The 24,399-nt window shown below is 39.6% G+C and overlaps 4 protein-coding genes across 4 annotated transcripts in view; 1 reads left to right on the forward strand and 3 right to left on the reverse strand.

The window, feature by feature from the left end:
• The window catches only part of LOC134825090 (uncharacterized), a 55,658-nt gene extending 42,548 nt beyond the window's left edge, over positions 1 to 13,110 (reverse strand). Inside the window, exon 1 of the mRNA XM_063837230.1 lies at positions 13,103 to 13,110. The gene's annotated coding sequence lies outside the window, so the exon portion shown is untranslated. The remainder of the gene's footprint in view (positions 1 to 13,102) is intronic.
• Positions 1 to 24,399, reverse strand: part of LOC134825041 (uncharacterized) — an 852,482-nt gene that overhangs the window by 483,231 nt on the left and 344,852 nt on the right. The gene's annotated exons all lie outside the window — the stretch shown is intronic.
• LOC134825116 (glycylpeptide N-tetradecanoyltransferase 1-like) lies at positions 123 to 20,402 on the forward strand. The gene is made up of 10 exons (XM_063837258.1): positions 123 to 222; positions 425 to 591; positions 741 to 916; positions 1,024 to 1,159; positions 1,277 to 1,458; positions 1,725 to 1,833; positions 4,067 to 4,237; positions 19,149 to 19,263; positions 19,431 to 19,522; positions 19,721 to 20,402. The coding sequence occupies exons 1-10, from the start codon at positions 132 to 134 to the stop codon at positions 19,838 to 19,840; spliced, it is 1,359 nt and encodes a 452-aa protein (XP_063693328.1). The 5' UTR covers positions 123 to 131; the 3' UTR covers positions 19,841 to 20,402.
• Positions 20,239 to 23,676, reverse strand: LOC134825252 (uncharacterized). The gene is made up of 5 exons (XM_063837408.1): positions 23,313 to 23,676; positions 22,635 to 22,776; positions 22,160 to 22,365; positions 21,640 to 21,755; positions 20,239 to 20,943 (listed from the first exon to the last, which is right to left on the reverse strand). The coding sequence occupies exons 1-5, from the start codon at positions 23,544 to 23,546 to the stop codon at positions 20,703 to 20,705; spliced, it is 939 nt and encodes a 312-aa protein (XP_063693478.1). The 5' UTR covers positions 23,547 to 23,676; the 3' UTR covers positions 20,239 to 20,702.

The following is a 24,399-nucleotide window of genomic DNA, read 5'->3' on the forward strand; positions in this document are numbered from 1 at the left end:
TTACTAATTCGTTTCGTAAAAAAATTACAATTATCTCAAATAAAGTAATCGTTTGATTTCTCGACACAAAGGACCTTATTATCAACGTTTTGAACATTTCTAACCCCTAAAATGTCAATGTTAAGTGTAGAATGGCGGGTGAGGAAAATGAGAATGAAGCCTCTGGAAGCGGTTGTAACGGTTGTTCAAGTGAATCCTGTCATGCTGGTCAGCCTAAGAAAGGTAATGATATCTGCTACAATAATTACACACAGAATGAGATAAATTACTTTGTGGTATCCCTTGTTCTATTCCATGCCTCTTACATAAAGTGTTACTAAATTAAGACTCAGTTTGAGTAAATGAAAGAGAGCAGTTTTATAACTGTAAGATGGAAATACTGATAAAAGTTTTAATCGTGAAACTAATTTATATCGTTCGTTAGGAACAAGCAAAGCTCAGGAGGAAGCAATGATTAAGAAGTTGGGGCAACAGTTGATGACAATGCAGACAAATAACAAGTCTATACCAAAGAGCGAAGACGAGGCCAAACATCGGAACTATCAGTTCTGGTCCACCCAGCCGGTCCCTTCATTCCACACCGACACGGAGGTAATGTTAGCTCATTAAATTGGTATGCGATTTCTTAACTAATCGTAATAATCCCAGTGTTTGGAATGTACGATACCTACGGATGTATGACTTGTAGAATGTAGGTGTACTGTACAATTATAGACTGTAGACGAGTTACTCTCCCCCAGGGTAAGAATGGTCCAATAGAAGAGGATAAGCCCCTGGCTGAAGTACGACAGGAACCTTTCTCTCTGATCAAAGGGTTCGAATGGAGCAACGTAGATCTCAACGACGAGAAGCAGCAGTCAGAGTTATACCAGCTACTCAACGAAAATTATGTTGAAGATGATGATAATATGTTCAGGTTTGATTAAGTTTTTTCTTTTTTGAAAGTGTGAAATTCTAGCTACCTAAATCATTGCCGGATATCACCGTTGATTTTAACCGATCATAACAGTTTTCCCGTTTCAGATTTGACTACTCAGCTGCATTCCTGAAATGGGCACTGAGGCCACCAGGATGGAGGGAAGAGTGGGCTTGTGGTGTCAGGGTCAGCACTAACAAGAAACTTGTGGCTTTTATCAGCGCTATCCCAGCTACCATAGAGGTTGGCATACTTTGTGTAGATCCCCAAATTTACTAAACTATAATTTTACTTTCTTATCATTAAAATTCATACTATAAAACAGGAATAACAAACGAATAAAACCGCTTTGTCTGGTAGATACACGGCAAAGAAAAGCACATAGTTGAGATAAACTTCCTGTGTGTCCACAAGAAGATGAGAAGTAAGCGTGTAGCCCCGGTGCTGATAAGAGAGATAACACGACGTGTTAATGCTACTGGTGTGTTCCAGGCTGTGTATACTGCTGGGGTGGTCCTGCCTAAACCTATTGCTACCTGCAGGTAATGGTTATGTTAATTTCTCTACAACTGGGTGATACGGAGTGGAAGGAAACAACCAAAGTCAAATTTGTTTGTTTATCAACAAACACATGGATTCGTAGGACGTAGATGCAATTGCATACTCAAAGTAGTTGAATCAAGTTTTACTTCGCCAATTAAAATCTAGTTAAGGTTAAATGGACAAGAAATTGAGCATGTGATGCAGTTGTACAACACTCAAATTCAAAAAGAAATGGATGCGTTTATTAAGTTCACCATTTATTCAGGTACTGGCATAGATCCCTGAACCCAAAGAAGCTGATTAACGTCCAGTTTGCTTCACTGAGCAAGAACATGACTATGCAGCGAACTATAAAGCTGTACAAACTACCTGAGGTAAGATAACGATACTGACGGTTAGTCACAGGTTACAGTTATCAACATGTGCATACGCGAACTTTTCTTCTGGCGCTAAATCCAAACACTCTTTTAATGCACAAAGCAGGTTTTGTCGAATTTGAAACTAGCAATAGAAGCGCGCGCGCACGTACTTTAAACAAATTGCTTATTTAGCAATCGCAAATGATCGAGCAGCTTGTGGAGCTTGAATGGCCGCGGCCGGCCGAATGCAAAACGGAGTCCACTGTTCATGACTTCATGATCGACCGTTAAAAATATGACTTTATGCCTCATCAGCTACGGCTCCAAGAGGACCAGAAAAATTAAAAATGCAATGTTTGCGCTAATGGTGTACCCATGTCTTCACCCATTCATAGAATGTTCGCAATGCGGACGAAAACAACGCTAAGGTCATTTCTTTTGGGTTTCCTCCGTTTAAGTCTACTCTAATTGATTTATTCACGTAAGAATGCCACTCGTTGACAAGGGAGGGAACTAAATTCAGGGTTTGATCTATAGACCATTGCACTTTTCGTTAGAAATAAAATTTTTATAAAATATATTGCTCAATGAAAGGTAATTACCCTAAGCAATAATAGGAAAAGTTCGCTAGAATAAAACTACGCCGTTAATTTCTTCTCTAAAAGATATTTACACTGTTTATACAGTCTAAAATGTTTTGTTTGAATTAAGTAAAAATAAGATAGAACATATCAAATTACATACAATATGCTAAAATATAAGCACTGATTTAAAGATAAGTCTCAAATCATTTATTTAATACTAATCCGCACCTCGGACATTTATGAATGGTCTCCTTACACCCCTTGATCATGAACGGGATAATGCAACAAAATCCTGTTAACAAGAAAAGCAAGCAGCAGACAATCCAGGTCAGAGTGCCAGGCTCTTGAGTTACTTGTGTCACAATGTCTTCACTGCAGAGAGGACATGTCAGACAGACTGGGTTTGATCCCCTGGATGCCATGGCCTTGGCAATTCTCTGTCCATCGTGGGATCTGTTCGTAAAGTTCCCAGGATGGTTAGCAGGATTACCTGCTGCTTGGATTGGAGGGTATGCTGTTCCTGGCCCTGGTCCTGGTTGGGGAGGAGGGTAGACCGCTGGTGGGTGCGCTACACCTGCTCCTGCCATTGGGTAGTAACCCGGCCCCTGCCCTGCTGATCCTTCTTCTGACTGAAACCTCACTCGTGGGGTTGCTGTGTTGTTAGCTTCATTTGGTTGATGATGAAACATTTGTTCGGGTGATCTTGACGGGGAGTATGTTGGAGGGTAAGAGAAACGTGTTGGGTCCAGGTAAGGTGAAGGGGATGGGTAAGAGAGACCTGATTGCTGCGATGGAGTGTAAGAAGCCCTGGGAGGTCCGGGGTAAGGTGAGCCAGACATGAAGGGCGAAGGAGGAGGGTAAGGGGAACCAGGTGATTGACCTGGAGGATAAGACATGAAGGGCGAAGGAGGAGGGTAAGGGGAACCAGGTGATTGACCTGGAGGATAAGGCATTTCATGATGGAAATGGAGTGGCAATTTTCCTGACACTATTTGATGTTGCTGATTGCCCGTAAAGGTTGTTTCAGCCTGTGGTTCTGTTGATAATTTGTTCTCATATGATAAATTATTAAGCGGATGACCAGGCGACGAGAACACATCGGTATCCTGACCATGGTGACTCATTCCAGTAATTCTATAGAATTTACTAGCTAAATAGCTAATATCACTACAACTGATTCGGTGCACGGCAAAGACAGAAGAAACTTCACAAATAAATAGTATATTACACGGAGTGTAATATACTATTTGACTGCAGTGCTACCGAGTCACCCGGTTAACATCTCATCACCTCGATTACTCCTAATAACTCTGTAATCCTACAAATTATGAACTCTTGTAAGGACTGTTATTCACACGGCTGGTCTGTGCGTGTACGGTTTTACATCATATAGTAATGACTTATGTACAAGCTCAGGTTAGCTCTGCTTTGGTATGGTCTTCTTGTTCTTCTTCAATTCATGGCATACGGCATACCTCGCATCAACAGTAACAATATTATATGGCCTTGATACCTTTCTTCGCGTTTGAAATCAAACCATCTTGTGACACGGATATTTTTGGAAATCTCAATAGACAAGTTCAGGATGAGTCGATTAATTATTATCCTTGATGAATGATATTACAGTTTTAGTGATACCAATGTCAAATCACACTTCTTTTCAGACACCACGGACTCCAGGGTTCAAGCCTCTCGAGAAGCGTCACATGGAGAAAGCCTGCAAATCTCTCAATGATTACCTCTCTAAGTACAAGCTCCATCAGCAGTTCTCAATTGAGGAGTTCGAACATTGGTTCCTACCGAGGAAGGATATCGTGTACAGCTACGTGGTAGAGGTACGTTAAAAGAGGGGTTTATGTTTTACGATTTTATTATCCTTTTATATGATTTTTAATTCAATATTTTGTCGTTAGAACAAGTACTGTCTAGGATTGATCAAGATTTGAAATTAAAAAAATGAAATAAAGAAACATAAGTTAGTACAGCACAATATTTAGCATCACAAGTTGCTTTAAAGTCAAGAACAATTATAACCGGTCGCTATCCAGTGTATATCACACTGTTTACTGGCCTCCTCAACTGTATACTCCTCTACCGAGATAGCATAGAATAGATTTGGCATCCACAGCTGTTCAGTTGTGACCGAGGGACAATTTTCCCCATTTCCAGTATGACTGACTCTCGTTGTAGCTGTTATAACGGGGTTAGAAACAAAACCACATTCGCTCACGTCAACTCGTTTACCAAGTTTCCAATTCCGCCAGCCCATGTAACTCCAGGACTGTGTTGTATCGTCGTGTCTGCTGACGCCGGAACAAATCAGTGCACAAGGATCAGGGTGTCTCTCTCCATCTGGTGTGTCCAGAATCTTTAAGTTGGTTTGAAGAGTGCACTTTATTACCAACACCATCACAATAAATCCTAGTTTCATCACGTTCTACTTCACGATTATGGAGACCGGACAAGTTGAAATGTTCAGGAGCAGCTTAAAAAATCCTCAGAGTACATCTGTCTACCCTGCTATCTTTAATCACGTTTAACGAAGCTCATATTAATCATTAGCAGGTGCTAGCTCCAATAGAGGATTGAGGCAATTATCATTGTCCCAAAATGCAGGTGCCTTTTGTCTGACATTTGGTCAGGTACGATTTTTATTTTATATGTTCAAATTTCTTCACCACCTTGTCAGACACAAAACAGCTTAATTATTTTAACACTCGTCAGACGTCACTAAGAACAAAAATGCAGGTTAGCAACAATTTATAAGCAACAAATCTAAGACTTTGCGTCGATTAACTTTTGTGCAAAATTAACATTCTATTTTTCTATAAATTAAAGTAAATTCGGCGAATATAGCTCAGAATAATTTAATATCTCTCGCCTCTCGGATCAGCTTAATGTTACTAACTAAGTTTAGGCCTACAAAGTATAAAGCAGGGCCAGGGGACTTGGGCTGGAATCCAGACTGATGTGTAAGAATTTTCTCCCATTTGTCGTTCTCCTTCCACTTATTTTATCCATAATATTCTTACATTTAAGTAACATTCTGGGTGTATCTAATTATAAGGGCCCTGTTTGGTTCAGAGAATATAGTTGGGAGGGCCGTTTCGTTTTTTTAAATACCCGAAAATTTAAAGCACCAAGAATGGCAAGAAACAAATTAAACAAGGATATAAAGAATTCTAGTTTCTTGAAAGTTACTAGCAATTGAAACCAGTTGCCATCCAGTGTATATCGCACGTCTTTTTTCGCATCAGATAGAGAAATTCGCTGAACTCCAAGAGCATAAAAGGAATCTTTGCTCTGATCCTCGGTAATGAACGCAGGACACATATAATTATTTGTATTGTAGACATCTTTTGATCTTGTTGTTACTGTAACAACAGGCTCTGAAACAAAGTTACACCCCTTCATGTCAACCTTTTTGTAGATGTTACCGTTTGCTAAGTAATGCCAGAGATTTTTTGGATCGTCGTGTCTGCTGACGCCTGAACAAATCAGTGCACAAGGTTCAGGATATTCCACTCCATCTGGTGTGTCCAGAATCTTTAAGTTTATCTGAAAAGTACACTTCATTACCAACAACATCACAATAAATCCTAGTTTCATCACGTTCCTGAAGGTTCTTGTGCTAAAGAAGTTTGAAAATCGTACTTATGATTGTGACCAAGTTGGAAATGAAAACATCTGAAAAGGTCAGGTTAATCTCTGGATCTCCGTTATTAATATTACTCTTCACAATATGATTATATCATTGATGTTACCTTATTCTTAGAACTATGTTTTAATGTTTTCTGTCTACTAAGCTTTAAAGTCCAGGTGTGTTGTAATTTTTTTTTTTATTAAATACTTTTCAAATTTTACAGAGTACAGCAATAGATGAATATAAAATAGAATCGTTCAAAATATCGCCCCCATCTGTAAAATATGATGGGCACCCAAACACGGTAAACACATAGTGAACTATGTCCGCAGTAACTTGGACCCATTACATCGAATTAATCTAAATCCAAAAATTTATGAAAAACTATTTAATAACAAACAAATCCATGGTGAATAACTGTGGATATAGAGTCAAAATTTGTATTTCAATACGTCAAATTCCAGATACATTAGATACAGGTCTGAAATGGTCATTAATGTGTGAGAAGGTGTGCGGGTGAAGTGTGAATATGATGTTGAAAGTATAGGAAGGTAGATAAAAAATTAATAAAACAAAAATAATAATAATATGGGGAGCAAAGAGACTAGGCTAGACTGTTGTTTCACTATCCAATAAACATTTCCATAGATGCTTAGTGACCTCAGCTTTGAAAAGACTAGTAGACACAATCTGTCTTACCTGTAAAGGGAGTCCCATTCCACAGTATATGGTTTCTGTAGAAAAATGATTTTGCCAGTGGGCTATTTGAGGTACATTGTGGTGTGTGAATTCTGACTTAACTTAGGTAAAATTGATGACACAATAGACAGACTGTCGAGGTGGCAACGTCTTAGTCGAGAAGTGCCCTGATATAAAGAGAGATAGTGAGGCAGCGATACAGGAATTAAATTGTTAAGAACTTTGTGGAAAAAAATAAGATCATTCAAGTCAAACTTTTGAGACAAAGGGAGAATGTCGACAAGCTTGCACTTTTGACATATTGCTCAGGTGGATAACTGCGGCCCCTCTTCAGACAGAATCCATTTAATAGCTCTCTTTTGGAGACTTTCTAATTTATCACTAAGTGATTTATTTACAAGGGCGCCATATTATGGAACAATTTTCGAATTGGCTACGAACCAGGGAGAGGTAAAGCGCCCGGCGACGTTTCTGATCAATGTAAGGTTTTTTTTTTTCCAATGTCTCAGACACATAGCTAGAATCTGTGAATTTTAGGCAGACCCACTCGACCAGGGGCCAAATTTTGCGCATTTTTCCCCCAACCCCGATCCCCATTTTGCCTCCCAATTATTTTTAATCTGTAACTTCTAATGGGGGTTCCGTTTCATTTAAAATTAATTTTTTCGTTTTGGGCACTAGCCCACACAACTACCGGGGGCAACCCTTTGGGTTGGGCTAGGGAGGGGAAGCCACCCCCAAAAATTTTTGAGAAATTATTTTTTTAAACCATTTGGCATTAAAAAATTTGTAAGTTTTTTAAAACAACTTCAAAATATTCAAATTGGGGAGGGCTAACGGGGCGCACCGGGCCTTGGGAAAATTTTTGAAAATGGGGTTTTCCAGACACATTTTTTGAGGACAAAAATAATAACTTTACAATAATCAATTTTGGGGGGCCCGGGGGGGAAACCCCCCCGGGAAAATTTTTGAGAAATAGGGTTATTCAGAGACATTTGGCTTAAAAAATTTTTGGGACACAATAATCATAATTAAATAAAAAAATTGGGGGGCTGGGGAGCAAACCCCCCAAAAATTTTTGAAAATATGTGATTTTAAACGGTTTTTGGCAAAAAATTTTTGGGGGACAGAAAATCAACACACAATAATAAAAAGGGGGGGCCGGGGGGGCGCAGCCCCCCAAAAAATTTTTTTAAAATAATTGTTTTTGACGACATTTTGCATTAAAAAGGGTTGGGGACAGAATAATCAGACCCCAAAAATAATACAAATTTGGGGGGGCGGGGGGCGCACCCCCCGGAAATTTTTTGAAAAATAGGTGTTTCAACACATAGGCATTAAAAAATTAGTGGGGCAGAAAAAACCTAACACACAAAAAATTTAAAGTTTTTGGCGGGGGGGGGGCCACCCAATAAAAAAATTTTTGAAAATTTGTGTTTTAGAAAAATTTTGGGCTTAAAAAAAATTTGTGGGGACAAAAAATTTTAATCGACTCACAAAAAAAACAAAGTTGGGGGGGCGGGCACGCCCCCGGGGCCTTTCAAAAACTTTTGAGAAATAGGGTGTTCCAGACGACATTTGTGGGACAGCAATAATCAGACATTACAATAATACAAGGTTGGTGGGCTGGGGGGGCGCAGTAATAATCAGACATCACAATAATATAAAGTTGGGGGACTGGGGGGGGGGGGGGGGGGGAGGGCGCAGCCCCCAAGAATTTGTAGGACGGCGATATACAAAGTTGGGGGTGCAGCCCCCCGGAAATTTTTGAGAAATAGGGTGTTTCAGACGACATTTGGCATTAGAAATTGTAAATTCAGAACATCACAATAATACAAAGTTGGGGGCTAGGGGGAGCTCAGTACTTGTCAAATTGAATGGAATAAGTACATATTGTATAGTGGGATTTGGGAATAATTTACGAAATGCTAAAGTCGATTGCCTGTCGTGTCGTTTAAACAAACAGTCATAAACACAGCCCACTTACAGGCGACCATGGGGACTACGGGGCTTATTTTTTTTGGGGTTCAATTTTTTTCCGGGGGTCTTCCCCTTGACTACGTGTCTGCATTCTAGTTGCCAGACCCACTCTATTAAAGTGCAGACTCAACATTTTGGTTGCCAGACCCACTATTCTAGAGTCCAGACCCACAATTCTGGTTGTCATATCTCCTATATTCTAGTTCATAGACCCCCAATTCTGGTTGCCAGATTCACTCTTCTAGAGAGGAGACCCACTCTTCCAGTAGGTATAGAGTCAAGACCCACTATTCTAAAATGCAGACCCACCATTCTGGTTGCCAGACCCACTCTTCTAAGGCGAAGACCAACACCATTCTGGTTGGCCACCCCACTCTTCTAGAGGTGAATACGCAACCATTCCGATTTGCCCTGACCCCACTGTTCTTGAGTGAAGACCCACCTTTCGGGTTGCCGGACCACTATTCTAGACTCTAGACTTCAGACGCACAATTCTGGTTGCCATATATCCTATATTCTAGTTTAGACCCCCAATTCTGGTTGACACTGACAGAGTGTAGACTTACATTCTGGTTGCCAGACCCCACTCTTCTAGAGTGAAGACCCACTATTCTAGAATTCTTACCCACCATTCTTGTTGCCAGACCCACTCTTAGTTAGAGTGAAGACACACTATCAAGATTCTGACCCACCATTTTGTTTCCAGACCCACTACCCCTAAGGTGCAGACCCACCATTCTGATTGCCAGACTCACTCATCTTGATTCCCTTGATTGCAGGACCCACTATTCTGGTTTCCAGACCCCACTCTTATAGGATGCAGACACACCAATCTAGTTGCCAGACCAATCTTCTATAGTGTAGACCCACCAGACCTATTATTCTAGAGTGAAGACCCACCATTCGGGTTGTCCCAACCCACAATTCTGGTAGCCATAGCGCCTAATATTCTAGGTTTATAGACCCCCAAATCTGGTTGACAGAGTGTAGACCTTACCATTCTGGTTGCCAGGGCCCACTCTTCTAGAGTGAAGATCCACTATTCTAGAATGCAGACCCGCAATTCTGGTTGCCAGAACCCTCTATTCCAGATTGTAGTCCCACCTTTCTGGTTTCCAGACCTCACCCTTCTAGGGCGAAAATCCACCATTCCAGCTGCCAGACCCACTCTTCTCAAGTCCAGACCCACCACTCTGGTTGTCAGACCACTCTTCAAGGGTGTACGTACACCCCCATTCTGGTTGCAGGACCAACTTCTAGATTGCAGACCCGCCATTCCAGCTGCCAGACCCCACTCTTCTCAAGTCCAGACCCACCACTCCGGGTTGTCAGACCCACTCTTCAAGGGTGTACGTACACCCACCATTTGGTTGCCAGAACCAAACTTCTAGATTGCAGACCCACCATTCCAGCTGCACTGACCCACTCTCTCAAGTGCAGATCTACCACTCTGGTAGGTCAGACCCACTCTTCAAGGTGCAGACTGCAGACCCACCGTTCTGGTTGCCGAGACCCCACTTATAGATTGCAGACCCACCATTCCAGCTTGCCAGACCCACTCTTCTCAAGTGCAGATCTACCACTTGGTTGTCAGACCCACTCTTCAAGGGTGCAGGACTGCAGACCCACCATTCTGGTTGCCAGACCAACTTCTAGATTGCAGACCCACCATTCCAGCTGCCAGGACCCCACTCTTCTCAAAGTGCAGATCTACCACTCCTGGTTGTCAGACCCACTCTTTAAGCCTAAGGTGCAGACCCACCATTCATGTTGCCAGACCCACGTCTAGATTGCAGACCCACCATTCTAACTGCCCAGACCCACTTCTCTGCTTGCATACCCACCATTCTAGCTGCCAGACCCACCCCTCTTCTCAAGTGCAGACCCACCACACTGGTTGTCACTGGACCCACTCTTCAAGAATGCGAACCCACACTTCTGGTTGCAAGACCCACTTTTAGATCGCAGACCCCACCATTCTAGGCTGCCAGACCAACTCTCTCAAGTGTAGACCTACCACCCTGGTTGTCCGGACCCAACTCTTCAAGGGTGCAGACCCACCACTCTGGTTGTCAGACTTACTCTTCATGGTGTACGCTACACCCACCATTCTGGTTTGCCATGACCCAACTTCTAGATTGCCAGTCCTCCACCTTACAGCTGCCAGACCCCCCCACTCTTCTCAACGTCCATGACCCCACCCACTCGGGTTGTCAGACCCACTCTTCAAGGAGTACGTACACCCACCTACTGGTTGCCAAAACCAACTTCTAGATTGCAGACCCACCATTCCAGCTGCCAGACCCACTCTTCTCAAGCCCAGACCCACCACTCTGGTTGTCAACCCACTTTAAAGGGGGGCGACTCACCATTTAGCGGCCCTGACCCACGCTTCTCAAGTGCAGACCCCACCACTTGGTTGCCGGACCCACTCTTCTAGAGTGAAGACTCATTATTCTCGAATGCGATCCACAATTCTGTTGCTAGACCAACTTCTAGATTGCAGACCCCACCATTCCAGCCACCAGACCCACTCTTCTCAAGTGCAGACCCACCATTCTGGTTGTCAGACCCACTCTTTTAGAGTGAAGACTCATTATTCTCGAATGCTGATCCACAATTCTGGTTGCTAGACAACTTCTAGATGGCAGACCCACCATTCTAGCTGCCAGACCCACTATTCTCAAGTGCACACCCACCACTCTGGTTGTCAGACCACTCTTTAAGGGTACAGACCCATCATTCGGTTGCCAGACCCACTTCTAGTTGCAGACCCACCATTCTGGTTGCCTGACCCACTTCTAGATTGCTGACCCATCATTCTAGCGGCCAGTCCCACTCTTCTCAAGTGCAGACCCACCACTCTAGGCAACAGGGGTGAATAATATCAACAAATAAGATTGTTTAATTTTTGCAAAAAATTTCTCGTCATGTGACAACCCTTCCCAACCCCCCCTTCAATACCCCTACCCCCTCCCCCCTAAAAAACTCATCGGATTTTGCTTCCCGCGAACATGATTTTTTTCTGAAAATTTTTGTCAAGCCAGATCTGTAAATATATCAAATATGTAAAAAAAAAACCTTAGATCAATGACAATATGGCCATCTCTTCTGACCATACCAAGTTGTTGGCAGGCCTTAGTATAAATTCTGTCGCACTGACTATTCCAACTTAGCTTAGGAGTAACATCGACTCCAAGATCTTTTTCTAACTCTACATACACAAGAGGAGAGCCATCAAGATTATATGCGAATGGAGGAGATAAAGATGGTTTTCCTGAAACAATAAGCACTTTACATTTTGCTGGATGGAATCGCATTTTGTTTCTTAGTGCCCAGTCAGAGAGATAGTCTATATCCATTTGTAAATTAGTATTATCAGAAGATGAATGTATTTTACGCCAGATTTTTGTATCATCGGCATACAAAACAATATCAGTATTATCCGAAAGGCCAAGAGGAATATCATTGATAAACAATACAAAAAGTAAGGGACCAAGAATAGAGCCCTGGGGGACACCAGAATTAACTGAGAGGGTAGATGAATTGTTTTTCATCTTACTGATACTCAACAGCTGTATACTGTTCAGTGTCTTTTAGCCCTTTTAATGTGCTAAGTGCTTGACCATGTGCACATATAAATCTTCTAATTTTGCATTTGTTGTCTTAAGGAAGGATTTAGCTCAGTTGCATATCTGGGTTTATTGGGTTCCTCTGACTATCGCTAAAAGGAATACTATAGCTGAAAGGAATACGACCATTGCTATCATGGTTTATAATAAACAGATCTTGAATAAAGGCCAAGTGGTCTTTATTGTCAAAAATTGGCTTGAAATTATATTTTTACCGGTAAGTAAGTTTTTGTGAAGATTTTTTAGGTAATCATGAATTGGTTGTTTTGAGAGTTCTAAAGTAGCCCTTCAATTAAAATCACTTCATAGATCTAGTATTCTCAGGTGATATGGTCTCGTTCCTTACTCCATGATATTTATGACAACCAAAATCTTGACAACAGTCTCCGTATGATCGATTGTTAGACGATATTTTTATTTAAGGGGTAAATCAGTCGTCAAATTGTACCGAATTCAATTGAGGACGGATAGTTAATTTTAAGTTTGAAATGGTCTGAAGATTTCCACCCTCTGTGCGGGATTATTTCAATTAATCAATTTATAGTAAACAAAGAAAATACCCAGAATTTAATCTAGAAAAACCATAACCACTTGACTTTATGATTGATAGTTACTAACAATTGAAACCAGTCGCTATCCAGTGTATATCGCACCGTCTTTCTTTCGCCTCTTTCGTTGATATCTCCTGAACTGACAGAACATAAAAGGAACTTTTGTTCCGTTCCTCGGTGATGAACGCAGGACACATCAAATTATTTGTATTGTAGACATCTCTTGTTGTTACTGTAACAACAGGCTCTGAAACAAAGTTACATCCGCTCATGTCAACTTGTTTGTACACTTTATCATTTGTCATGTAATACCAGCCATTGTCGTCGTGTCTGCTGATACCTGAACAATCTGGTGTGTCCAGAATCTTTATGCTGGTTTGAAAAGTGCACTTCATTACCAACACCATCACAGTAAATCCTATTTTGATCATGTTCTTGCGGGTTCTAGTGTGAAAGGGCGTCAGCAAATTGGGCTTTTAATCGTAACCAAGTGAAAATGTATGAATATGAGATTAAGTTTTATAAATCAATCTTCGTTATTTAATTAAGTAAATCTTAATTTAATATATTTTTTAGAAACTGCAGCTGTTCAGTTCAAATGTGAGACGATTCTCTTACCCGGCTATATAGCTCATAGTCATAATTATTCAATGTCCGAAGAATAACTCTAAAAATATAATACGATAAGCGAATAACAATAATAAATCAATAAAATCTGTTGTTCAGACCTTTCTAGTATCTATAATGAACAATATTATTAGGTTAATCTTCCTTCTTTCATTCGTTCATTTACCTGACCTACCTACCTACCTATGTTGAGTTTCGTCAAGACTTGACGGGGCCATCACATCTTCTGACCACCCCATAGCGAAGTAAAGTCTCGCTCGTTGCGCCAGCACAGCAGAGAGTTCGTATTTGGAGGAGTATATCCCCTGATCGGCGGCTTATCAGGGAGAGACAACATGAACTTTGTGAGCTTATCTTTGAAGTACTTCAAATCTTGAATGACATTTAGATGGTAGGGGATTGCATTCCACAATTTAGGTCCCTGAACTGCAAATGAGTTGTCAAACAAGGTGAGGTTTGCTGTTGAACTGGTTTTACGTTTTGATGGAATTACTGCAAGGTTTCCAAGTCTTGTATTGGGCGTGAAATGAATAGAACGTTCAGATCGTTGCTGGTCTTTCCGTGGAGGATTTTCCACGTATGGAGAATGATGAATCGCTACCGCCTTCGTTGAAGAGACATCAGAGATAGATAGACAGGCGATCCCAGTAGTGGAGATCGCGCATTCCTGATCTATTCATTCAATCTAGATAATTATATAACTATACTAATGCTAACCTAATCCTTAAAAGTTCAATTCCAGAAGTTGAACAATCAGTATGTGTCTATTTAGATCTGTATGCGACTATATATCTCATATCTGTGTGTGTCAATATATCTGTATGTGACAATATATCTGTATGCGACAATATATCTGTATGTCGCAGTTACAAGTTTACAAGTTAATCTAATGAACCTTACGATTGTATCTATTGTTAGATATTGCCTTAGCTAACGACGTGATAGTCAATAGACACGATGTGTATTTATCAATACAGAGTGATCCAACAATCCGGATTCTGGCCACGAGTTACTTTTTAAATAATCAACCCCGTACCTTCGTCCAATTATATGAGTAGGGGTAAAATTTATAACTTACGAATGTCTAGACTTTCAATTAACATGAAATATGATTTTAAATTGTCAAAGTAAGTTAGGTGGTTTCGTTTTAAGACTATTCATTTAGCGGCCTGAACAGTACAAAGTATCGAAGAATTATATTTTGTTTAACCATCACCTCACAGTATGAATGGTAACTTAACGAGATTGGCTCGTTCCAAAACCGTAAAGATTTTTGGTTTTAATTCTCAGAGGCTAATCAGTTTAATTGTAGAATAAGTCTCTCAGCATTCAAGTACTTAAATACTGGGAGTCTTAACAGTCAGAATTAAATGTGAACTCACTTGAACTATATAGCTTATAGCTATGATTGACTACTACAAGATATACCATTTGAGCTGGAGTTAAACTATGTTATGGAGAATTATTTCCTACTCCACTCGCTATCAGTTTTATTTCTTGTCCATGATATATTATCAGTATCAGCTAAATCGGATGAAGTGTGGAGTATAGATTTATCTCTAACGTTTTGTGTTATGATAATTCTGATTGAATCGTAAATTTGGTGGCCGAACCATCAACCAACTGGTCTGTTTCTGAAAAAAAAGGTGTTTCTTTGACCTTGAAAGCACATTTCCTCAGAAATAAAGTTAGGTGGTTTCGTTTTAAGGACTTGAGTCATTTTAGGGAAATAATAAGAATGAAGAATTTATTGGTGTTAATAATCATATAAATAAATGTAACCAACAGACGGGCCTGCAAAACGGGCCATCTTCTCTTCGTACCAACTGATGTATCATAAGTCTTCCGAACTACCCTGTCACGTCTAGGGCTAACCGTTTATTTGGTGCATGGATGAAAAGGACCCAGGCGGTGCCAGACATGATATATAGTTGCAATCTAGATCGCCCACCTTATTTCTTGAAATACCTAAGGTTTTTGTTAAAAATCAAAACTCCCTTTCACTCCACGGGTCCTTTTTAAAACCATTCAAGAGTGAGGTTGTTTGCGGTGTTCCGCGGAGTCCGTGCGGGAATTCAAGGTTGCGGCGTTTAGGCCAAAATGACGTTAATTTCTTTGGGAGAAGCACCACCATCTGTGCCCTTTCACTCCAAACGAGTTTTATAGTATTGCCCCGCGGGAGCTTATTGGTTGCTTTTCCATCGTTTTTTTCAGGCAGCAATATAAATTGGGGAAAGCCATGAAATTCAAGTGTATAAGATGTACTTACTCACCTCCTACTGCCCATTATTTCTGGCGTTCAGTCTAAATGCAATAACTCTTACTTTCGTTTAACTTTCCTAGCTATATGTATGACTTCGCCATTTCCCGCAGCATGCAACAATTTATATAACTGATGTTTTAAAGATGTAAGCATTATAAGAAATGGCTATTTTCGCTAAAAGGATTCCGTTGCGTTGGAAAACGTTTTTCTTTAGTTTGGGACCAAGTAGGTGTTTGATAAATAAAAGTCCCTGAAAATTTCGATGGAATTATTAGACCTTTTGTAAGATAAATGGTCTTTGTCTTGACAAAAGAGAATTTTCAAATTTAATCTCTAAAAATTGGCCATTTACTGATACTGAAAGGGAAGCTTTGGGGTCTGGGTGCTTTGGTGGCAGTCCAATTTTTGATGAGTTAAGGCATCAGCATATTTTTCATAAAGAGGAACAGTGCGTCTTCCTTGTTAGAATAACAGTGGTAAACTGTACCCTGTAACTTATCCTGCGCCGAAACAATCTTAAGCCCCTGCTGAGACGTTTTTAGTTCTTAACACTGGAATGCGATCGTACGTTTGCTTTGCACAGGTATTTGTGATCCACTTATGGATATGTTGGTTCAGGTAATGACAACATTCTTGCCACATCTAGCTTTTCAATATGGTTTTAAAGGCTTAGTTGAGCGGCAGTCATCTTTTAAAATGTTTGGGTGGTCTAAAATAAACAATTCATTGTTAAACATGTTTTATCACCTTTCGACAAAGATCCCTTGAGATATATTTTAAACTGTTATTGGCCACCTCTGTGCGGTACCTTCCTTGTGACATAACTCTTTCATGTAAATTATCGTTTCGAATACCAATACCTACCAACTAGTATGGGACATGTTCCTATAGGTCCAGACTGAATTCACAAGGGTTCGATGATACGGGTCCATTCCTGATGGCTGGAGTATCACTAAAAATTATTGTGTCGAAAATTCCTTAATTGGGACAGGGTCTCCTGTTAAGGGCCTGAAAGTGGGCTTCTTTGGGGAAAACTCTACATATTGGGCTGGAGAGATGGCTTTACGGCAGGTACACCCTTATCCGATAGACAGAAATGACTTTGAAATTTGCGAGGTAGAAGGGGTGGATTTGTTTTATGTAATAAGCTTTACATAGCTTTGTTACTGACCATCAGTCAAATTATTTCAAATCCAAATAATCATTGCTTTAAAAATTTTTGAGTAATGGCCTGCGGCTGCTTCCCGTTTTACGGCTTTGGACTTTGAAGGGTTGGCACTAGGAAGACCAGTTATTAGGTGGAATTTGACAAATTGGCACAAACAAAAGATCATCAAGAGTTACCCCCTATTTCCCTTAAAGGGGATTTAATCCTTCAATCAATATTGTTGTGAAGTTCATTCTTATTCAAATCAGGTTGGATATTTTACTGCTGGGATTTACTAAATCTTCAGTTGAGGTTGCTCACCATATTTTAACCATAAGTCATATGTCCAGGAACTTTGTTCTTGTTCTTCCCTGAACGCAAATCTGAACAAATGTATTTAAAGCTGTATCGATTTTCTAATACGTATTCCGGTAATTGTGACCAAAAAATTCTTTCTTCAGGAAACTAATTTCATCCTCTTGTTAAAAATTTCTATCCCCTTTGTGTAAGCATATTTTACCTTAGCAAGTAGTGATTTAAACTACACCGGGAATATTTTAATATTGAACGACCGTTTCAAGCTTACTAACCGGTTTAACTAGGAGTTTTCATGAAAAATTTATGTAATACCCTTTTTAGGCTAGAAAGACAACTTTGATATCATTGCTAGAATCTATGGAAAAACTGTTCCAGAACCCAACCGGATTTTGTTAATCCAATCTTTAACCCCCTTCCTCCCAAAAAAGGAGGGACCCCCGGGTAAAGTACTTAAACAGAGCAGCACCTGATTTAACGACTTAGAAAAATCCCCGGGGGTTATGTTTGATTCTTTTTTAATTTGATAAAATTCCGGTTAAAACTAAAACATATAAATATACCCTAACCCCTATTTTACTCCTCTCTTCAGAATACCTTCTTTTGGGGTCTTACTTTGGTATTGTTGACCCCCTCAACCCGCACTACACAATATAAACTTTTTTGTCTACCCAATATAGAACATATCATATGTGGTTCTCGTCCCCCAATAAACATCTCAAGACCACCTTAACTTTCATTTACTTTACTAAGGGTTGGATTTATGTGCGACTCTCGAGAATTAAGATTCTTTTTAATACTGTTTTTTTAAAACTTTTTCAAATTTTATTTAAAACTTGGAGAAGAATAAAGTTGAACTGGGTCATATATAAATTGGTAGCAGGTCTGTTTGCTTTTAATGGTTCAAAAGTTTTCTCGAAAATGGTCTAATTACAGAATTCTGCCGAACAATTATTAAATCTTTTTTCTAATTAATGGCTATCATTCGTGCACAGGTTGATCTGTGTTTGAGATTGTTGGCTTCAGGACAAATGTGCCCCAAACATTCTTGGCACAAACTACTCTCAATTATGGTAATGGCTTCTTGCGGCTAGTAATCTTAAAAGTGTTGATGATCTAAGTAAACAATAAACATTATTAAACATATTTTAAAATTCGACAAATAGATCACTGTAGTAGATATATTTTAACTGTTATAAGGCCACACTTCTACGGTATTTCCTTCGTGACATAACCATTGTAAATTCCTGATTCGTTGTCGAATACCACATACCTACCAACCTAGTCATGGGACATGTCCTATAAGTAACCAGACTGAATGTCGACAAGAGAGATTGGATGTAGACATTCAATGCCGGAGCCCGGAGTATCCTAATATATTGTGTCGACAACATATTATTAAATATTGCTAGACGCTCCTGTTAAGCCATGCAATGAAGATACCTTATGCAAAACATCTACATATTTCATGAATATGAAGATAAAATACGGAGCTACACCCTCAGCCGATAGTACAGATAATAGTTGAAGATTAGGGAGGAGAGGGGAGGTTGTGTTTATAAATAAGGTTTCAGTAGCTATACAGACCATCAGTCAGACAAACAAATCCACAATAATCATTGCTAAAATTAGATCTGGCTGCTGGCTGCTGTCCCGTCTTACGGCTTTGGCCTTTGAAGTTAGGCTAGGTGTCAGAATCCTAGGTGTCAAGTACATCTTGACAAATTCTACCAAACCTAATGATCATCAAGTGGTCTACCCCCGTATTTCCTTAGGGTAAAATAATCAAAATAGCTCTGGAATTTAATCTGTATTTGGAGGAATGTGGATGTTTTGTTTGTGGAAACTAAATCTGTTGTGAACAGTTGAATAAACAGGAAATATTTCAGACGCCCAACGGGGATGTCACGGACTTTGTCAGCTTCTATTCCCTGTCCTCAACGATCATGAACCACCCACAGTATAAAAGTCTGTTCGCAGCCTACTGTTTCTACTACTTTAACGGTATGTGACACAAATTCATTTCTTCAGGAAACAATTTCATTTCTTGGAAGATTTCTTTCATTGTGAAACATATTTTTACCGGTTCAGTTCAAATGTAGATGATTTGTACACATTTCCGGAATATTTTGAATATTTAAGACCTTGAAACTTACTTACCTTTATTGCAGGAAGTTTGTCACTGAAAGATCTTATGTACGATACCCTTATTATGGCTAAGAAAAACAACTTTGACGTATTCAATGCTCTAGATCTGATGGAGGTTTGAAAACTGTCTAGACAACGATTTATATTTATAAACTTATAACTATGGCTCCCAAGAAGGAGACGGCTAAATACTTAAACAGAAGACGTGATTTGAGACTTGAAAAGAATCGCTTATTTGATCTTTTTATAATTTCTATATCCTCTCCTTCAGCTAAAACATAACTAATACCCTAACCATTTTACTCCTCCGCAGAACAAGCCCATTCTGGAGGATCTTAAGTTTGGTATGGGTGACGGTAACCTTCACTACTACATATTTAACTGGGTGTGTCCCAATATAGAACCCTCACAAGTGGGTCTCGTCCTCCAATAACCATCTCAAGACCACCTCTAACTAGATTTCTTACTGAACGGGGGATTTACAGTGCGACTCTCGAAAGTATTTTTCTAACTATGTTTTTAGCTTTCTATAATTTATTTGATTTAAAGAGGGGAAGTAAAGAGAACTGGCATAATATTGTGCAGGTGTGATTATGCCTTTTAAGGGCATATGTTTACCACGAATTTGTCTAATTCTGAAATTCATGCCTACATATAAGCTTTGTATGTGCGTATTCAACGGACTTAGGATCTGCGCTGTGGCTTTGAATTATATCAAAACCACAAATACTGAGCACTTTTATTTCTTTAATATCCAGTCATTAGTCATAATTTGTCGATTCACTGTTGACTTTGATGAGAGTACATTTTAAAGAATTAAAAATGCAGCCATAGGGGAATGATGAATAAATATGAACATACTACATCACAATGTAGATATAGAATTCAGGTTGAATAACTGAATATTTAATAATTGCAGAGCAGACTAAAATTATATGTTCCACGAAAGATGTTTCTGTTTATTGTGGATTTGTTAGTTAGAAACTTGAAGATAATCTGTCGTCAATTTGTCAAACTTATAGTTATACATAACAATCCCATTCATACATACGATCTCAAATAAAGTCTGAGTTCAATTACCTCAACCATAAGATATTACAACAAAAATAACACCAACGGTTTACAAACAACAATCACTGAAATTATCCCTCAATCGCAGCGTTTCAAACTGTCTTTTTCTCGCTTCATGACTGTGGCCACAGTCGGACTGTAGTCTCTCATTGGATCGCATTACCCCAATCTCGCTCACCAGTGCTCGCTGGTTTGGCCGAGTTGACACTCGCTGTCTCCAGCACTCACGGAGCGTCTTTAGGGATGAACCTCTCGCCTGGTCGCTGGAAGGGGTTGTTGTATTTGTCGCTCAAAAGAGAAGGATACATATCTTTTATGTTTTGGGACATGTCCTTGCCGGCGATCTTAATTCTTTTTCTGGTGGTAGTGTAGTTTATCTTACATCTGTGTGGCATCTTCTTACATCGCTCGTAACGGGCAGAGTCGTCTCTCATCAGGAACTCTATTCCTCCAACGCTCATGTATCTGGTAAAATGAGCTGTTAATTCGAGTCATGATATTGTTCTAAGATATTTTGTGGTTAACGATCTATTTGATGTCATAGAAAAATCGGCTTGAAATTGTCCTGACGGCGATTAATCATATCCGAGCTGAACTCTACTAGTATAATATATCGAGCTAGGCTAGGCAAGGCAACAAAAATTTATTAAATCATCAATATTATTATTGAATATCGGTAGTATATCTTGCGACTTTTAGAAGCATTAATATGGTACGACTCTTAATCTGCAAGTTGCAAAATTTAAAAACTAAAATACGCCTCAACACTTTCTTATTAACATCACCTTGGCGAACCCTTGATATTTACTGCCCCTCATTTATTAAGTTTAACAAGATTTAAAAAGCGTTTTTAGGGAGTGTGACCTGGTCGTCATGTCGCTAACTTAACTTGACGAAGTGTTATTGACAGTTAGATTGAGGAAGTGACATGGAACATGACTGTTCCAGAGTATTACTGCACTACTGTAGTCTAGCTGGAGCGTTGAAAGCTATGGACCATTTTTCACCCAAAAAAACCTAACAAAAATAAATAAAGTTTCTGAGTATATTATAAAATCTGTTGACTGGTCCCAAAGTAAAAAACAGCTAAAAGGTAAAAACAAGCTTAAAATGCAATGGTAGTAGTACTAACTTATAGTAGTGATATAGAATATAACTCACTGTTTGCCCTCCTTGAAGTCCCCTATCGTGACATTGATTCGTGTATGCTGTTTATCGAGGAGACTAGGTCGAGTTCTGATGTGAAGAACGTGCTTCCGCAACGTGGAACCGTCACCCTGTAACAGTTTCATAATGTGTTACTGCAGTTGTAATCTGTGACAGTATATGTGTCAACAGTTAAACACTTAACCTGTTAACCAATCAACCGCAGTGTGTTGCAGGCGGAAGAGATTGCAGTATGTGTGCCTGGCCAAACCATGTTAAAGCCACTCAGTAATACGATCTGAGGAATCGAGACATCTCGGCATTCCAGAAATAAATTGTTTAAGAATTTCGAAACCGTATAGAACATTAGTCATCACTCATAAGATTAGAGCTAAGCGCCGGGATCATTATGCAATTTATAATTCGTTACTGCTGGTTGAAATTTGGGATATTCTAGAGAAGTGAAATCACTTAAATTCCTTGAATTTCTCTGACGGTTAAGTCATCTGAGAGAAAATGCAAATTGTCAACTAACCCTGTGATAGGCTCGCCCCTTGTAGTATCTGATTCTCACTGCTTTCTCGCCTTCCTTTAAAGGCACATGTTTATGTCTCACGGAAGTGTGAGTTAAACGATGTATTCCTATCGGACGGCCGTTGGGTAGGGTACCGAAATTATTGACGTGGAACCTTGCTATCGTCTTCTGTAAGCCATGAGATAACGACAGTTCAGCCTTTTTGCCTGAGAGGTGTTTCCGGTAAATATTATGGGTACTTTTCTCGTTCATATTTCATCTAAACATAAAAGTTTATGAATGACATATATCATAGATAAACTTTCAAATATTCAGAAGATTGGTCATTGATAGATAGATAGAAACTCGGCTCAAGAAATGTTATAGAAGTTAATAGATGTTACGCATAGTTGTTTAAATCGAAACATGCATTATGTATATCAAATATGCACGTTGTCCATAGAGATTATCATCAACAATAACAACTTAATCTTACCATTCATGTTAGTATTTAAGCCAACTTTAGTATCGTTAGTTAGAGACGGATCCAACTTGATCTTTAATCGTGTTCTGCCGTTCTTTCGACTTGAATGTAGCACTTTGTCACCCGTATTATATTCGACCTCTCCTTCTTTTGCCTGAAAAATGATTATGTTATATCGGACTGCCGTGAGCTTATAATATAATTCACAATGTTAGAGTGCATTAGTATCGTACTGTGGACGTGGCTGTCTCGACATGCAATGTCTGCCATAATAATATGAACAGTAAAAATTAAAGAATTTCGGATAATTTAGAACTGCAGATTTGCTGAAACTGAATTGAATGATTCTATCGAAAGAGCTGGATTTAGGATGAGGTTTACGCACAGAGTTTGTTTTCGGTAAATATTATATTTAACGATTATATATGTATAGCATTAGCACGAAACATAGTTAATAAAATTAAATTTAACAAAATTAAAGACAAAGTCACTTGATCTTTAGCCTTGAAATTTATGGAAAAATATTTTATCTTGTATAGGCCATTATAAGTAGGATAAAGTTATATTCTAACGGAAAGAAATCGAATCAAGACAATAAAATTAAAAATGATAGAATAATTTATAAATTATTTAAAGAATTAACCAGAAGTCAAGCAGTAACTATCTAAAAAACAAGTAAAAGCAACGTACCACCAAAGTTTGGTCCTCAATAGCTTCATCAAAATTGACGTCTAAATCATCGTCTGTAAGCCCAGTGATCTGCTCCAATATCATCCTCCTCTCTTCTTCTGGCATCTCTCCTTCGATCATCTCCATGTCGACCATGTCAGGGTCAAGATTTGTGATGGAACCATCCGGAATTGGTGCCAGAAATGTCCTTCGTGCAACTAGGGCAAATAACAAAACGGAAGCAAATCGCAACATGATCAATAGAGAAGTAAATTTTCGCTGTGGCCCGTTGCGTGGAGTTGAAATATGTAGCGTGAGTTTAATTACCAAGGATCGAATAAAGCTATTTAAAGGGAGTATTCCTCGCTCTCTCCTCTCCACCCCGGCCCACCTCTAATCGGAGTTATTGGCCAATGGGAGGACGACACGTCAGTGTGCCAGAAAACCAACAGCGTGCAGGGTGAAGCAGTACAAAGGCGGGTGATACTATTACTAACACATGGTGTGGAAGTAACGTTGTAGCTCGCATTAAGTCGCTTATAGTCTACACACGCACACCCTTTCTAGGTTAAAGATAAATAGCTTCACCCATGCATGCGGGTGGTATCTACCTTTATCTTATCAGGCCTGTCGCGGAGAAAGTGCGGACATTTTTTAATTTCCTAGTCATTTCCACTGATTCGCCTGCCAGAAAACAAAGGTTTCCAGGGTGATTTAAATTAGTGTAATCTTCACAGTCTACCCGGAGTTCCCAGCAGTTCACAAACACACTAACTGAGATCACAGAATCACGACAGGACCTGGGCAGGTGCCAAGAAACGTACCGTATGCCTCACGTACCATGTGGCAGCCCGTTTCACCATCTCCGCCACCAAGGGCAGACCTTTACTGCAAGGCTTTCTGTCTCCTGGGATCTGGATTTAGTTTGCCATTCAGCCGCGATAAGGAGTGTGGGCTTGGCACTTGGCACAGTGATGCCGGGCAATCCTCTCCTTATCTTTATCAGCTGGGATATTAATACAGTGCCGCGTTAAATCATGTATTCTGAGTAAGTAAAATTAGTTACTGTGTCAGCTACAAGCTGTATAAGAATTCCTACAAACATATT

This window comes from Bolinopsis microptera, chromosome 1 (assembly GCF_026151205.1).
Source record: "Bolinopsis microptera isolate Bmic1 chromosome 1, MBARI_Bmic_1.0, whole genome shotgun sequence".
NCBI classification, from domain to species: domain Eukaryota; kingdom Metazoa; phylum Ctenophora; class Tentaculata; order Lobata; family Bolinopsidae; genus Bolinopsis; species Bolinopsis microptera.